At 34.9% G+C, this 18510-nt stretch overlaps 1 protein-coding gene across 4 annotated transcripts; it reads right to left on the minus strand.

The window, feature by feature from the left end:
* Nucleotides 1–3227: 3227 nt before the first annotated feature.
* On the minus strand, nt 3228–18269 carry LOC128166151 (PDZ and LIM domain protein 7-like). Of its 4 annotated transcripts, XM_052831112.1 has the most exons (14): nt 18014–18269; nt 16478–16629; nt 15945–15974; nt 13230–13326; nt 11943–12037; nt 11578–11804; nt 9486–9642; nt 7509–7691; nt 6989–7026; nt 6352–6601; nt 5871–6057; nt 5570–5690; nt 4748–4863; nt 3228–4283 (listed from the first exon to the last, which is right to left on the minus strand). In XM_052831112.1, exons 1-14 carry the CDS (start codon nt 18125–18127, stop codon nt 4206–4208), a joined length of 1845 nt encoding a protein of 614 aa, XP_052687072.1. In that variant the 5' UTR covers nt 18128–18269; the 3' UTR covers nt 3228–4205. The 4 variants fall into 4 exon arrangements, with proteins under 4 accessions (XP_052687072.1, XP_052687075.1, XP_052687074.1 ...); XM_052831115.1 differs by lacking the exons at nt 7509–7691; nt 9486–9642 and adding an exon at nt 9181–9217; XM_052831114.1 differs by lacking the exon at nt 7509–7691.
* Between the last annotated feature and the right edge of the window lie 241 nt (nt 18270–18510).

Here is an 18510-nt window from a genome sequence, read left to right on the forward strand (position 1 = left end):
GCCAATAACTTGGACAAAGAAAGATACATTTTACATGGATGTTTAAATAGTGAAAAACATACTATTTTAAAAATTACTGTTAAATTCATTAATGACTGCTTTGAACACAGATGTCAATTAGGCTAAGGAAATGTTAAAGTCGTCCGAGTATCGCACTACGTCATAATACGGATTTTACAATATTGGTTCGACTTTTACAAAGCGTTTTTGATACCCGGTATTGATTTTGCCCTACATCGCTGTTGTAAACAATGGCAATAGTAAGCAATTAGAACAGTAATATATGTATTCTAAGAGAGATAGAAATGATTAATGTTGAGAAACTCGATTCTGTTAAAGTAAAATGAAAAACGAAGTTTCTCATTAACCAGGAACTCAGGTATGCTTATATCTTCTTTGTTTTGACCCCCCCCCCCAATTTTTCTTTTCCTTAAACCAGTTTAAATTTAAAGACAGAAGCTATTTTGAATTTAATCAATCGTCAATTAATTAATGTTTAAATGATATCTAACATTGTTGACAGATCTAGGCAGAAAACTGTTGCAAAATCTGATCTTTACTGATTTTTTCGTCAGGGTGTACTTGGTTTGGAGCTTATAGCGTGAAAAGTAATCCGTCAACATATAATTTATTTTACCAAATCTTATTTCTAAGATGTCAATCTATAGAATAAACACCGTGAATTTAAGTTTGAGTCCATAAAATAGTAAAAAAATTACCAAACACGATACTAGCATTGCATTTTTTTTTTTCTATTTTGATGCATCAGGTCCATAAAGCGTACTTACTTACAAAAATTTGCGCAAAATTATTGATGAGATATGGCTTAGATAAATATTTATACTCTATTTTGTATGTTCAGTTCTAATTTTTTTAAAATTGGTAATTATTTTTAGGAAAAACGGACGTCTGGCAAATTTCATAATTGTCAATAATTTTCGCAAGGAGGTACACCCGTCTGAGAGGTGATAGCACACAAACTAGCATGTAAACATACATATATTCTTTTATATATGTATTGCTAAAATGTATATCTATCATTTAAAGCTAAGCTTTTAATGATTGAGCCCATTTAGTGCCGAGTATAGGACTACCTTAAACTGATCTATATAGATCAGTAAAAATATATATACTGTACATGCAATTATTGTAAACATACAATGATGTTCCTATATATCCATTGGGCCTTTGCCAATTATTGTAATTGTGTTTGTGCCAATAAAATATTTGTATTTGTATTTTTTATAATTACATGTGTATATAAATAACAAATAATACACAAGGTGCATTATTTATATGGTCTATTATATGTATACATTCTACACAGAATAGATCTATATGATCTGCAAAATTATCATAACTAATATCAGTAATTGGTCATAAGTTTTAATTGAAAATCTAATTTATTTCAGTTACTTGCAAGAGTGACATAAGGATACCGGATATGTAAACAATTGAAGAGTAAAAACAAGCTCAAACATCTGCAGTATGTTCACTATTCCCATAAACTGTAAGATTAAACATCATGCAGATACAAAGAAACAGTATTTAGGAAATTTGAAAATTTGTTATTTCACAAAAATTATTATCTATTATCTATTATGCAATACAAATAAGCTTAAACATGCATGGCAAATTTGCAGGCCATTACTGTCACCAAGATTATTCATGTACCTGACCAGCATATATAGTGTTACAGTATAACTGGCTACAGCCTTTTGGAGAAAATTATCATAATAGCTTTTACAAATGAACTGTCAAGATTGTACATACATTAAGAATTATAGGGCTTGCTTTAAACTCATGAAAGCTATTTTGCTGTGCTACTTTACAATTCTTATTTGAAAAAAAATGAAAAACAACCAGATTGGAATATGATACATGTACATGCATTTTACATTTAAGAAATATACATATATGCCTCAATATATTAGATGTTTAGTCATGAATTCAGATATACGATAAATAGAATTCACAATCTGATTGTGTTTAAACTTAAAACATGCTTATTGAATCTCTCCGAATAGGAAACAAGCATTCCAGTTGGATGTACATGATAGATATGTAAACTGTTGACAGACGGGTTGCACTGGTATAACCGTCTGCATGTTTATATTTATAGCATTATGCTATATCAAATATACCATACCAATATATGGTTGTGATTGCACTGTTTTTATCATTAAACATAACTTAGAATTCTTGAAACTACCGGTACTATTTTAATGCATTATCTTAATTTTTTTTTTTAATTTGGAATTAAATCTTTCACCAGTATAACACCCCCCCCCCCCAATCTTCACTACTATGGCATCTTTTGATTGAAAATTTTGTTCCTGCAAAATGGTACCACCAATCAATACACTTGTTTTTTAATCACACTTGTTTTCAAAGAAATTGTGAGTCTCTGATCAAATCCTATGCGTACCAATGGAAGGTTTTTTTATTTCTAGGATAACAATTTCATTTCAGTATGTGCAACCGCTGCAAAGAAATAAATGAAAACTGCAAATAATTGGAATTTTTATAAGGCCAAGGAGCACAGCACTGTCAAAAATTGCTCGATCATACCTAAAACTGAACTTCACAAAAATATTCTATGATAAACCTGCATACCGAATTTCATTTCAGATGTGCAACCCATGCAAAGAAAATTTTTTTAAAAAATGCACTATGGTACACAAAACCAAACCTAATTGACATAGATATTCTGATAAATCTGTATACCCATTTCAGTATATGCAACCTCTGAAAGGGAGCGTGAAAAATTAATTTCAACAACGTTATATACCTTTAAACAAATGTGCTAAGCAGATCGTGTTAAAAATAAGTGAGTTGTTATTTTGAATGATATTGTACTATTAAAGCTTGTGAAATTTAGGTACCAGTAGTCATTTACTACTGTGCATCCTATGACTGACCTACCAGGGTTGATAAACAATGTAGGGTGGACTACCACCATGGTCAAAATTGAATAAGTATATAAAACACTATCAGATATATAGGATGTTTGAATATTGAACAGACATCAGACACATCTCCCCATTCAGAACACAGCACAGTTGGTCCACCTTAGATTTCACCCTTTGTTTAACCCTGTAGGTAAAATGGTAAACAAGTTTACTATTCTACAGTATTATCAGGTAAACAAAGATATATATTTATAGGGGGAGTACTTAACCAATCCTCCATATTCCTAAGCAGTACCTTTAAAAAACAATAACACATTTCTTATCTCATTTTGGGATAAATATTTTATTAATCCATTGATAAAACAATCCTACTTCATTAATGAACTGGCTTAAAGCATATCATTGATCTTGGTGTTGTTCACTTATCAATATTTCAATATTTACATTATCACCCATAAACAAATAAAACATACCAATGTTGTGACAGGAAATTAAACAGTGGACATCCTACAAGCAAGTTAACAAACAAATCCACTAACTTCCACAAAGAGTCTAATGATAAGCATGAAGATATAGGTACAAGAATTAGAGAAAATGCCTGAGACTAGCATGTACAAATTGCATAATCAAAACAATGAGTAACATCTGTGCTAAGTTATTTTGGCTGTAAAGCTGTTACATCAAATTAGCTATTGTGAATTCCTCCTAGAAATGCGCAGTATATAATGCACATCCAGTTAATCAAATGCATGAAAAAGTAGATTTACAAGCTTCAACATTTTAGAGCAGTTATCTTTACATGTATAAGTATTTGTATGAAGATTAAAAGTGTTTACATGATTTTAAGTTAATACTTGCACACATGAGATTCTTTTGCCAAAAATGGTTGCACCCTGTGACCCATTAAGACTATAAATAGTATCATCTAAGGAGTCACCCAGACACGACATGTAAAACAATACATGTATAATATCACGACTAGCTAGACAACTGGCTATTCTGACCCTCATTTTCATATGATATGTTTACGACATGCTTATTTCTACAGCTTAATACAAAAGCACCTCTGTCAAAACACAAATATTCTTAAACATGTGATTGAAGTTCATTCTTGACCTCTAACTGTGACAGACATATCCATTATCATCAAGAAAGATTTGGCACTAAAATGAAAATTTATTACTGTTTTCCAAAATTTGACATATCACATTTCTGCTGAACTCCAGGCACGGAAGGAGGTGGTTAAGGTCCAGTGACTGTGGATGGGAGGATCTAAGATTTTGACGGAGAACTTTATCGGGTGTGTTTCTTGCAGTAGGGTTTGCCGCCTTTAGCAAAGAATGGTTGACCTTCTAGATTAACACCACAGGTCTATGAAAAAAAAGAAATGAAAAGAGAAAATTCATTAGAATACATTGTATTTAAATAACAAGAGCTCACAATATGAGTCAACCAGTATATACACACTAAAAAGAGAAACTCTTTGTAAAATCAAGATTGTCTCCCCCTTGTACATCGTACATATTATAAAATCAAATATCCAAATAAATTCAATCTGTATGAGCAGTTGTAAAGCATCAACTGTCCCGGGTTTATACCGGCACTCATATTAAAATTTGGTACCTTTCAAATTCATTCCTCAATTGGTTAACATTGCTGGTTATTTACTTATAATGGTACCCTCCATTTTCCTTTTTTCCTACTTTACTCATAAAATTTGAATTGGAAAAAGAAATCTACTCTATGTATTCCAATGACAAGTAAAAGCTTTATGGGTGTCAAAATGAGAGGAAACGAGCCCATGCACACCAAAGTTTGGCCTTTGATTCACTCACCGAGCAGTTGAAACATTCTGAGTGGAAGTTGTTGCCCATGGCCTCCACCCAGTGGTCCCCGGGCTCGATGGGGAAGTCGCACCCCTTGCACATGGTCTGGAACATCTGCCTCCAGTCTACAATGAGAGCAGCACATTAATGTCGTTCTAAGACAACAGAGATATTTCTTACATTTAATTCAAAGGTAAGAATGCCATTATAATACTGGTAAACTGAGAGCTTAAAAGATGCCTGATTAGAAGATTACCTCTACCATTTTTATAGAAAGTAAAAATAAACTTTACAAAAAATGATAATAATAAAATTGATTTTAGGTGCAAGTAAAAGTCTAGTAAATAAATTCACAATAAATGGGATTTAATTAATTAAATGATGCATACTTTTCAAGATACTTCATATTCATTCAAAAATGCAAACTTAGTATGTACTGCCCAATTTACCAAGAATAAAGACTTGAGAGATCTTCAAATTATTCAATGTTGGTATTGGGTGATGCATTTTCTGCCCTTATCATATTTTTTTGAATGGGGTAGGTTGGTTTGTCTCCCTTGAGAAGTGATAGCTACTTCTGCTGAATGTATTGAAGTGGCTTGTTCTAGATAAATGTATGCTGAACTCTCAGCTTATGAAAACTGCCACTATTTAGCATTTATGAATATTTTCTCACTATATATAACTGTGCCAGGCACCATCACATCCGTCAAGGGGTCACATGATAGTCAATCCCAGTCAACATTTGTACATCAAGCTCAGTATGTACCAGCAAAATGTCAACCATCTATGTACTCTACTGGTACAAATCCTAGTACTGTACCAACTTACCATTTTCACAGTAGGGGTTGCCATCCTCCAAGTGGAACTGGTTACCGCCGATTGGCTGCTTACACTGGTAGCAGATGAAGCAGACAGGGTGGTAGGTCTTCTGCAGAGCGTTAACACACTCCTGAAGTGATCAAAGAAAATAACTGTCATTGAATGGCTTCATTAAACAAACTACTTCATTTCAATACTTTTTAGAAATCTCTAACCCCAATCAGACAATAATCATGCAAGAATGATCTTTAAATCTATCAAACCAATAATCATGTTTACTAACGCACTTTTACGCAGAGGCTTGACCTACCCCAACAATTGGTTTTCCACACTTGGTACAAGTTGGTGCAAAGTATTGTTCATAGTCCTTTTCACAGTACAAGAAGCCTCCCTCTTCTACGAAACCAATATCCAGCAGTTTCTGTCCACACCGCGGGTTCTGACAGACAAAGTGGTCAGGGCACCAGGTCTTACCCAGGGCTACCACAAAAGGCCCTCTGAAACATAACAACACAAGTTCACTCTTTTCTAAAGATTTATGTACTCAGGCCCCAGGAACAGACTTATGTCAATTTATCTTGATTTATTTTTCAACAAAAATGTTTGTATACCCGGTACATGTACATGTACTTGCAAATTAGTAAATTTAGAAACATTTACAAACACTCAACAAAAACTTCATTTTACTTTCGAAACTTATTCATAAAAACTTTGTTAATTTAAAATTCAACTTATTAATAAGTTTATTCTTAGTTTATTGGCATTTAATCAGACAGTGACGATAGCTATACCTGATTGAGATGCTACAGGAAGAACAGACAGGAATTCTTGTGATTCCTGGCACTGAATCACCGCTCTTGAAAATAGTTGCTTCACCCTTCTTGGCTCTAACTGCATTGACTCCAGTTGGGTTCCTTGGAGGGCCCATTTTGGGGCCTCCTGGAGCAGCAGGGGCAGGGGGCTGAACATTGGGGGTGAAAGGCTTGGCAGTAGGGGCTGCTGGGGGAGTCCACACCCCTGGCTTAGGCGCCGAAGATTGAGCTTGAGGAAGAAAAATATGCTGTGATAATTACAGATCATAGTTTTGCTACTCAAGGCCATAGATTTAAAATATGCATTTCTGAAAATGACTGACAAGGGCAAATGAGCCTAGATCCACATATTATGATACTTAAAGCATCAAGAAAAATAAGGGAGACGGCTAAAATAGGTTGTGCCTATCGCTTATGTTAAATTAAATACTGTTTATATAGATAAATCAAGAAAAATTCAATCAAACTGAGTATACATTTATATATATCATAGATACAATAAGTTAGATGATCTATTTATCAAACTATTCAATGCAGTTTTTGGAAGATTTTCATGAAAGCTATAGTATTCTCAGAGACAGAGGTTCAGATGATATACACAGTTAGCTGCCCTTACCTGGTGCTGGGGGAGCCTTAGGTGTAGAGGGCTGGTCCCTGAATAAATAAAAAAATTAAAAAATCAAAATTTCAGAATTTCATGACAAATAATAAAGGGAATAAACCATACTTTTTATTAAATTATCCTTGAAATGCCCATTTAAGAACTGAAGTTTGTTTTAATTTATCATTACAAAGATTACAACTTTTGTATCATGAATTCAAGTGCTCAAAAAATTCAACATTTATTTAATCGATTTTTGATGGATTACATGCAGGTGAATAAACACACAACATCTGGGCAACTTTTAATGGTAAATACACAACAGGCAATTATCAAATTCGTCTCATGCTTTAGCTCCAACCAATTTGTAGAATTTCTAGTCTGTGCCAGAAAATAGTTTAATGTATGTATTTCGAACAAGAACATGTCTATAAATGTCATTAAAATGTTTCATAAATTTTCATGAATCTTTAACTTCTTCTCTGTGTTTCGAAATGCCGGTGGCACAGACCAGACTATGTACTAGATTCTTTACCCAGCTCCCAATTTCTCTTGGAGCATTTTAAAAGTTCTGGAATGAGTAGGTTTGTAATCATCTTCTTGCTTGGGTGGGCTGGGGGTCTCTTGTTCATGCACCATTTTGAATGTTTCTGAGGGACGATACACAACCTTCCCCTGAGCGTCAACCGTCTGTTCCTCCTCTTGCTCGTCCCCAGTCCTGAAACATGCATGCAGGGCTCTAATCCTACTTTCTCATGCAGAGCATTCATACACAGGTTTATTACATAATAAGATATTCAAAATAAACACTCATGAATAAAAAACAAAAAATTGACACTTCAGATCAATGGGTGCAGACTGAGAAGAAGACATAATTGACAAAACTTTTAACACAAGCACCTGCTCTTAACATTCATTGTTAGATGCTGGCGCAGGTGATACTTGAAATATTTTTCCTAAGTGTCCCCCAATTTGAAACTTCCTGACTAACCCTATTAAGATTTTGTGTCAGACAGCACATTTTTTGTTAGAGATTGCTGGGTTCAAAAGGCCAATAACATGGCTATTTAATCTTTACAATTCGCAACACTAAATCCATGTTGATATTTCATTAACAGTGTCAATAAAGACTGACAGGTGAATCTATCCCTGTTATTAAAGGCTAAGTGATATAAGTTTAGTCACAAAAATATCAGCCAAGTAAAGGCAACATCACTCCTTGTGAACTTCCCTGCCTGGTACTAAAAACAAATTGCTACATTCCAAATGAAGCGTTTTGACCAAAAACTTATATCTGCGAAAAAAAAAGTGACAGAATTTTTTCTCATCAGATTGGTTGCCATGACTGCCAGGAAGGTAATCCATTAAATGTAAAAAAAAAAGAAAAAAAAATAGAAAAATTACAAAATACTCAAAGATTGTGCTTCAAGCAGACCCATGGAGAAAAAACATCAATCTACATGCAAAAATTCTATAATTCCCAAGAAACTGGACCATCTTTTCAAACATGCTGCATACTACTGGTAAAACAAAATGAAAACTGAACACAATATTCATCAAACTCCAGGATGATGCAAACTCCAAGGAACTCATTTCAGAAAGGGCTATATCTGACCCCAATACACTTTGACATTGTACAGCAGTGAATGAAATAAATTTAATTAAACAGCTTAGTTCTAGTTCATTATCAATCTAGTGAGAGTAAAATTTTGAATGTGTGAATCAATATTTTTAAAGTATTTCAGGAATGTTGATGAAGTGTTTACATACAATGTTTTTCTAATCTATTTATTTCTCATTTATTTGCACTTGTTGGTGGTACGTGTATGCATAACATCAGAAATTAATAACAAAACTTTTGCAATCTCACAAAAATGGTCAAAATCCTTCACTTTTCTAGAAGTCTGCTAATTTGGAAGCATAAAGCACAGTTTAATACATGAACAAGCAAATTTCTTGTTTGTTTTTTTTTATTGTTTGTTTGTTTTGTTATTTCTTCTTCTTTTTGGGGGGGGGGGGGGGGCATTTGAAGCCCTTGTCAGTCATTGAATATATAGATATAGTACATGTATAACCTTATGTCCTTATGTGAACATTTGATGATAAATTTATGGTAGTACATTGTCAAAGTCAACTTTGTATGGGGGCCATCTTTTATAGCACCTTCCCTACAAAATGGTCCCTCTAACAAGCAGAAGACATGTTACCTCCATGGAGGACTTGGCTCAGGCTTAGCAGGGATATCTGTAAACAAAATGACTGAGGTCAACATTTCTGTCAAAAACCCAAACCAGGCCTTCCACCCTGTGACAGTCTACCTTCCCTTCCCCTAAACTCTAGGGGACAAGACATTAGTTTCCACCTGTCTTTGAAAGTCTTGTTAATTCGTAACTATAAAAAGGCTACAGAAGAACTGAAATCATGCAAAAGATGAACAATAAATATAAAAAGCCTGGAAAAAGCTGTCAGGATTCTAACTGAGGGTTTGTCATTGTCTGTAGAAAATACACACCTTGCCATCTTTAACGCACTATTGGTACTTTCCTCTGAATACATTCCTTGTGGGGTATTGAACTGCCGGGGTTTGGAGTTAAAGTTGTTCTGGGTTGTGCTGGGGGAGACACTCCGAACCACTTGGCCAGGAGAAGGTCGCAGGGTTTTAGGTGGCTCTGAAAATTGTGGGGTGTTATGAAGTCTCTACAGCATGCATGATCTCAAATAGCAAACATGAACAATTTGCACAAGAAGTGTTTTAATTTGTTAGTATTCACACTGGATTTTTATCTTTTGATACCTAATTGATCAAGTTTCTAACATATTTCAGCAAATATTTCAAACTTCAAATGAAATCTGGACTAGAAAAATTAGATACCAGTTGATGTATCTACACTTTGCACATGCCAGTTTAAACTTGAATGACTCATAATTCGGCTTGGGGTAAAATGCTGACGATGGACCCTCCATTTTGGAGGGTCCAGAGTGGAGGGGGTGGGGCTTGGTGTGTCAATCTTAATTAAGGGTCTGTTTGATCTGTCATTCCAATTATGTTATTAGAAACAGAATGGGCCACAACATTGTTTTATTTATATGACTTTTAAACACAGGCACATAAAAACTCCCCTTCCCTAATTCAAATTTGCTCATTAAATACAATGAATATAAAAATTGGAGTTTATATCTGTGTAATTGTTGAAATTAATAATGATAGTCAATGGATAATGTTCTTTTAGATCTATTAATTTATTAACATTTGTTACTCAGGGAAAAAAATAAATCTCTCAACATTGAGGTGAGTTAACTTCCTGTTCCCAGTTTCACTGGACTCACAATAATTGTTACACAAACATAGATTAATTTATGTATCCTGATAAAGTTCATTTGAAGTTGCCAAAATCATTAAATGTTAGGACCCCCCCCCCCTTTTAAACTTCTAATAAACAACCAATATGTTTTAGCTATTAGGTGCATGATGAAAATGGAATGACAGATCAAACGGACTCTGAATTAAGATTGACACACCATGCAAGCTCCACCCCCTCCACTTTGGACCCTCCAAAGCGGAGGGTCCATCGTCAGCATTTTACCCCAAGCCTCATAATTCTGCCACTAAATGCAGTTAAATGTAAGGACATATGATGTCATCCCTAGTTATTCCCTACTATATAAAAGCACAGATGACATTTAACTATTTACAAAAACTTGATGAGGCATTTCCTATCAAATTTTTATACTGATAAGTTCATTGATTAGAAAAGTCGGCTTTGTGATATAAGTAATTGAAATGTTCAATAAATGTAAAAAATAAAAGCAAAAGTTTGGTTTACCAACCAACCAAATTTAAATAAGTAAGACAAACCATCTGAACTGGAAAGAGCCTCAAACCATTGAATTCTTCACATAGTTCAGTGAAATTGATCATTTGTTTTAAAATGACTTGGTGGTTTTAGAGCTCTGTCTATCACTAGGGCGTAATTTTTCAATATTATGTAACCAAAGTTTTTCAACTTTGCCATCTAATTATTCATTTTACTTTCTTGGTTATTCACCAAACAAAGGCACAATTTATTAAACAGAGGATTTTCAACTTTGCTTCTAAATGTTTTGGCAATACACCAAACAACAGTTCAGTTTTTTTTGAGAAACAACTCATGCATTTCACAACAGGAAAAGTTAAAATGCAGTTCACTTACAATTCATGCAATTGAGCCAATTACAGATAGAAGAATTTTAATTATATTACATGAATAATTAATACTCCAATACTTTATTTTATACAATTTTGTCACATAATTTTCTTGCAATTCATTTACATGTACTTCAACAATTTTTCATAATAGCAACAATGCACAAAACAGCTATTTCCTTTTTCTATTTCCTCTTACTCTGGTACCAAGTGAAAGGGCTTGAGACCTTACTTCCTTCCATCATACATAGTTGAGATATTTTCACATCTCCATTAAAAAGTTGAATTTGAGAAATTCTCTTATACACAAGTGCTTATATATATATATTGTTGCCCCATTTACATCAAAATATTTTCGCATGCTTGATTCCATCGTTTATTTTATCTAGTTTTGATTTTCTTTCTGTTTGGATGAACTCACCTTGTCCACTGTCCATCATGCCTTGGAGGAATTTGAAGGAGCGTGACTGATGCTGGGCAAATGTTGGTTTCTCCTCGTTGTCCGCATACTTCTGGGCAGCTGAGTAAAACCCTGGCCCCTGGGTCTGAGCAGGAGGGGGAGGGGGTGGGGTGGCTGAGTAGAACCCTGGCCCCTGGCCCTGCATGGGAGGGGGAGGGGGAGGGGCAGCCGGCACCGCCGCAGGCTTCCTGCACATTACAGAAAACATCAATAAAAATTCATCACATTTACACTCAAAAATTGCCATGATGGTCATTAAAAACACTTTTTGTGTATTTGTTTAATGTTATGAAAAACAAAGTCTGTAAAATTTAGGATTTACTTACGGGGCAAAGGAGAGTTGACTAGTTTGCTGTGTGACAGCGTCCACATCGGGCCTGGGTGCAGGGGATCCAAAGGGCTTTGCAGCAGTATTGTAGTTCTGTAAAACGATGGCTAAATGTACATAGGACACAATATATGTCCACCAACTCATATTGATTCAATTACTTTTGTGCCAGTATCTTAATTAAAATTTAACACCTGCATATTATTACAAGGAGATCTTAAAAGATTTACTTTATTTTGATAAAAGCGTATGCCTTTGATTGATTAGTGGGAGTATTTTTCTTCAGATATTGGGCTTGAGAAGTTCATTCAAGTTACTTGCTTATATATGTAAAAACATAGGAGATGTATTTTTTCATATATATTGTATATTTTTCTTTGTATTTTTGTGTCTTTTCCCACAAAATTGGTATCATATATAATAATTATTTTAAAAAATCAAAACAACAAACTTAAATTCTGAGTGCAAAGTGATTTTCATCATAACAACACATATAAAAGTGTCAGATGGTGTATTGTCAAACACAAACTAATCCCTTACATTTTTGAAAATAGGAAATTGAATAGCCTGCAAAGAGGATTGAAATATAACATTCGATTACATCATTGAATACGGACAACTCCATCAAAAACACCCTTCCTGAACCAAACTCATTGAAAATGACTCAGCCTCATGCTGTCAACAATGCCTACTTCTCTTTTCATACAAAAAAAACCATGTAATATCAAATTTAAAAGAGGTCGTTTAATTGAAGTTTAGGAAGTTGTAAACTCTTCTCTAACAGACCCTTGTCTGTCTCAAGAAGCAAAGCAGTTTATATTTCACAAATATGTAGGAAACAATAAATGCTGGCTCAACAGATTCCCTGTGTAAATTTTTGTGGTGTAATTGAACCCGCTATCAATACACAAGCAGACACTGTTGACTTGGCTGAGCTGGGTTATAAAACCCCTTCCTTTTCCCTGTCACCTTACACCACCTTACGACCCCCGGTATTAAATGACTCAACCCTAACCTTATCCGTCCTGGTCTTTCATCAATATAAACATGCATTAACACACTTTAATCGGTTCACATTAATTTTCAAGAAATGTCCAGTATTTGAATCAATTTCCTCTCCCCTTATCAGACTTTAAGGTGGCATGTTTACCAACATTCTTGCTATCGAGTGTTTACAATGTAACATAACAAGAAGATATTACAGATCCCTATCGCCTTTTAGCAGGTGATTGTTTGATAGCCACTCTTACAAAGAGACTCCCAGCACCCACATTTGTTTTCTTACCTGGGAGCCCGCCTGAGGGGCACCAGAGGGGCTTGAATACGAGTTGAAGCTGGGGGTAGCGAACTTTTCATAAGTATGCTGGGGGGCTGGAGCACCTCTGAAAAATAGAAAACAAAGTGAGACTTGATTTATATAAATCACTTATAGATTTATAATTTAAGTCCCTTATATATCTATATAAATGACATATATCTACAGGAATTTTATAAAGAGTGATGTCTAGTATCACCGAGTATATATCATCACCAAAAACATTAAAATTACTTGATTCATATTCTTCAAGATAAGTTCTTAAAATTGAGGTAAAACCTCAGATTTGAGGTTAAGAATTTCTATGAGGAACTTTGGCGCTCGCAAGGCCAGGTAGAATTTTTAGGTCGAACAACGAAAGAAGACTAATATTTACAGATCAAAGGTTCCTCTGTTTCTAAAGTGATTTATTTGTATGGGAGTATCATGAATTCACAGTTCCATCAAGCCTTATTTTCTTTTACAAACGTCAAATGGCTCATTGTTTATGCTAATGAGTGCCTTGTTGTTTCTTATTAAAAATTCAATTGCCCTTGTCCTGGAAAATAAGTCAAACTGTTTTTGTGTTTTGTTTAAGAAACAAAATTCCTTTCACTGAATCACTGATAAAATCAAACCTCAGCAAGTATAGTGAATTCAGGTAACAAATGACTGCTTGCTTTAAACTAACACATATTGCAGACATATTGAGCACACAGATTTATTATTTTTCAATAGATGGGGAATTCTAGCACATAAATCAAATGTCGGTTGATGTATTCACCAAATGGTGGTTGTATAACTGAGGCGGTTTAATAAAACCACGGCACCTGAATAGCAAATTGAACTATACAGTTCATTCACAGGTAACATCGAATGCAACCTAGCTGGCTTCAGTATATTTTGCTGGGGTGTAAAACGTTTTTGGCGTGTGCGTCTGTGTGTGATTAATCAGCCACAAGAATGTTTCCCTGCTTCCCATCTAGGCCTTTATGAAATCTTATCTGATACACGTAGAAACTATGCAAGCCATAACAATATACACCTATTACACTCATGCTTTCTCAGCAGTTCCTGAATTAAAAATCCTACGTTTCTAAATAACTTGTCAAACCCAGGATAAAGAGTAAGTAATCTCACAATAGAGCTGTTTCACACAGAGAAAGAGATGGTTAATGATAGTCTGTTATCTTTTCTTTCTGCTTCTGTGCAAACATTTTAATTCAAATGAGTGGGTTTGAAAACATAAAAGAAAACAGTTTAAGTTTTTCTTAGACATGTTTGAGGAGCTATCTGATTAATTTCTTTGTAGGTGTAATGGCGTATTATTTTTTTCTATTTTATCCTCTGTAATGTTCAATACATGCACAGTTTGATTAAGAAATGTATCTTCATGACTGTATCAAATATAATGCTAGATCATTGATAACAAATCTGCTTTCTCAAAGAACTTGGTAAAAAGCTTTAATGTGTATCCTCATAATGCTAGCTCTCATAAACTGGGGGTTCCACTTTATCAGCGTTCCCATTATAACATGTAATAGTCTGCTTTTTCGGCAGTTTCCACATGTTCTTGGTGTAAACCTGTGATCCTATTACGATTGTCTATCAGGTAAACACAAGATGAACCAGCTGTCTGTCTTTTTTAGATAAGAGGGAGATACTGGCAGGGAGAGACATGATGATACTTATTGATTGGATGACCTGTAGTAATCACTAGGAGTTTACCCAAACAAAACTATATATAGCCCTCCCTGGCCCCTGTGCTCTCTGTGTAATGTAGTGATTGAGTGTGATACAGCTTCTACCCCCCTGTAGTTCATTACTGATTACATGCGTCTGATTGATTTTCATTCTACCTACGCAATCCACAATTGCCAAAATTACTGGACGTAAAAAACGTAAGATTTATTGACTAATGCTAAAACCCTTTAACAGATGTATGGTACTGGTATAAACAATATGGAGGTTGAGACTTAAGGTACAGGTACTTCTCCACGGAGGGGCCTTGCCCTTAACAGAGTCTGTCAGTGTACTTTAAACATTGTACTGTTTGTAAATATGTCTACTATGATGTAATACTAGAATGCACATAGACAGCTAAGATATCTAGATAAGATCGGAGACTTTACGAAGCAGAAAACAAAAATGTGAGCATGCACTCTATCTAAACATTTCAATGAGCTATATATCATTAGCCTTGTTGCAAAAAGATTAAAATTCCTATATCTGTAGGTAAAGTTTTATTAGTAAGAGGCTAGTAATGATATGTCAGTTTAGAGAAGCATTCCAAAAAGAAATAACAATTTCCAGCAACAAATAAAAGAAAAGCAGAGGAATTTGAAATATTTACTGGTAGATGCCTAGTTCTTGAAAGAATAGATAGAAAATAGAAACACATTGTTTAATTCCATCATCAGAGGCTTTGAGAAAAGTGCAGCTATGCTAACTATTTCACACGTAGGTCACATAGATGTCACGACAGAAATACTGTACAACAAACATCATTTAACGGCCATGCATGTCTTGTGACTTGTGCCTCTTCATTATATCTACATTAGACATCAAACCTATCAACTAAAACTTGTCAACCCTTCAGATTTAGTATCAGGCAATTAATATCACATCAAACAAAACAACAAGTAATATCTCCTTCTATTACTCTAAAAACTGATTCATTCTCTTCATCAGCATTCCTGTACTTACCGATTATTGTTTGACTTTTTTTCACGGATTCTTGAATTTAAAAGAAAAATACGAGGTGACAAGATTTGAAACTAACCCTTACTCAAGTGCTTAAAGAAGCAGTAATAGGCTGAAAGCACTGTATATTTGAACTCGTGTAACTCAAACAGAGAAAGCAATGCATCCAACCCATCCAAATTGTGAACCCAAAACACTCTCCATTATCAAGAAAACTCTGAAAACTGAATGAATAAAAAGATAATATACTAGTAACATTATTTGCAAACATGCAAGGCAGGAACTTTTAACCCATAACCAAATCAATATGCACAGTTTATTGCTCTTTCCTGTAGCAAACCATCCAGTAATATTTTCATTTTCATATTTTATCCAGTGGTTGCACTTCTCATGAAGATCGAGGCCTAACAATTTTCACCCAACAATGGACAGACATACAAAATAGGGACATGGGGAGGAAATCCACCATGCACAGATGGGGGAGGGGTGGTATAAAAATAACTTTTGTGTCATTGACATCTCTCACAACTCTTTACCTCTGCAGAAGGAGATCGAGTTTGTTGCCAGAGCCAATGATCAGGTCTTGGGCTTCTTTATGCTTGTGATTTGTTGTTTCCTGGCTGCCAATTTTCAGAATAATGTCCCCTTGTTGAAGTCCGCACTTAGCTGCAAGACTTCCTTGATTTACCTAACAAATATAACAAGATATATGTAAAGCAAATAAATGGCATTATACTCTCTCTCTCCCTCTCTCTCTCTCTCTCTCCATTTTATTTCACTTATATATGTAATAATGACCATGATATAATAATGACTTTTATCTCTTGAAATTTTTATTGAACTCTTCGTGTCTGTATTACCATCTTCCTTCTTTATTCTTGTCCTTATAGCAAGGCTTTGGTCAATGAATTACTGGCTATGCCTGTCCACTTCTCAAAAGAGAATAAGTGTTCTGTGTATTCTATCTCATTAATACCCATCTTTTTAAAAAGATGTACCGTATACTAATACTGAGCATGTTTGACTGCATCATCAACAATATTGTTATTCATAACAGAATCTTACAGTTCTAAAAAGGTTGAAGTGATAAAATTTGATCATGGTGAATTTGAAGATTTCTCTCCCCCACAGATTCTTGGTAGAGATAGAAAAATATCTGATAACTCAAGATCGACATGATAGATACATGACTGTACATTCAAAACACACAAGTTTTGATATGTTTCTCCACTTCCCATATTCTTCGCAATCAGCATTCTGTAAGAGTTATTTTAAACGGATGCCTGGCTGAATGGTGAGTAGAGGAGATAAGAAAGGTACACAAATCCTAGCGTTCTCTGTCTGTGATTACTTTCCAGGAATACCTTGATACCTTGACAGATATTGGCAACCCATCCTCTCGCTGATGTAACAGTTTTCCTAACCATAGTAACCATTTACATATGTAGCTGTATGTCTAAGTTCTGAGCTTTCATGTACTAATGCTAAGAAACATCGAATTGTGAATGTACAGGAATTGGTATAGCACCCAACACAATTTTTTTGGCTATAGTTCTGTAGCTGAGAACAAACCCAGCAGGACAACATAACGTAGATTGTCTATTTAGTTCTGAAGTAGGGAAGAAGTAAAGAAGAGGAAGAAATGTTAATGGTATAGACTCCATAACACAGATGTTATCTGGTATTATTAATAGAGGGTATTACTACTAATCAAGTTTGAAGTGGCCCTTAATCCTCCTAGAACTTGCTCTGCACAGATCCAACGCTACATGCTGTACTTTATAACAATATGACAAAAATAGTAATACATGGCAGTCAGGTGTGTCACTAACAGTATTTTTAATTAGTTCATTGCATTAGGTGACAAAAAATTAACCGTGTGGAAAGATCTATAGTCGTATAGAGAGTTCCCATCAAGAAACCGGCTGATAACTATATCCCGATCCAGGTGAAAATACTGTTAGGTCATTAAAGGAAACATCAATCTGTCAAATTGGGATTAGTCAACCGTGAAAATTTACAGGTGTGAGTGCAGGTGTAGGGTGTGTCCTTGAAGAAGAGAGATTCCTTACCTTAAGAATCGTCAAGGGAATTCCAAACTCCTTTCCTCCTTGCATTCGAAATCCCCATGGTGTTGTGGGATCCACCCGTTCTAATTTAGCCTCTAAAGTTAGAACCGACGCCATACTTTAAAAGTTCCGTTTCGGTTTAAGGTGTCAGCATGTATACACTTTTTTGGTACCCCCAATACACTTCACAGTCAATGGGCAAAGGAGCATTTGCACACGGTACAAGGGTTCCGAACGGTTTAGCTGGTGCTTTCACGTTCACGTTGTTTTTCAATATGCTATGAAGAGCTGAGAACTAGTTGACTTAGAAGGTATCCGAGTAGACAGTGGGGGAACGCCCACTCGATAGGAAGTGTGTACAAATAAGGCAGGGGAACATTAATATGTATAATTTGCATGTTAGGTAGAATTAGTCACAAATCTAAAAAAGGGTTGTAGTGTGAATGAGTATGCGGAAATGCCTGCCAAATTAGCAGGGTCTTTTTGTATTGATAAATGCG

The sequence above is a fragment of the Crassostrea angulata genome, chromosome 10 (assembly GCF_025612915.1).
Source record: "Crassostrea angulata isolate pt1a10 chromosome 10, ASM2561291v2, whole genome shotgun sequence".
Lineage (NCBI taxonomy): Eukaryota > Metazoa > Mollusca > Bivalvia > Ostreida > Ostreidae > Magallana > Magallana angulata.

What these genes read in the sequence shown, in the direction of transcription:
- LOC128166151 (XM_052831112.1), bottom strand. Translation starts at nt 18,127, where the DNA reads ATGGCGTCGGTTCTAACTTTAGAGGCTAAATTAGAACGGGTGGATCCC. An exon ending in CAAGAGAAATTGGGAGCTGG is followed by an intron (nt 7,027 to 7,508) that starts GTAAAGAATCTA and finishes TTATTTATTCAG; the next exon opens with GGACCAGCCCTCTACACCTA. An exon ending in TCCTGTAGCATCTCAATCAG is followed by an intron (nt 6,058 to 6,351) that starts GTATAGCTATCG and finishes GTTATGTTTCAG; the next exon opens with AGGGCCTTTTGTGGTAGCCC.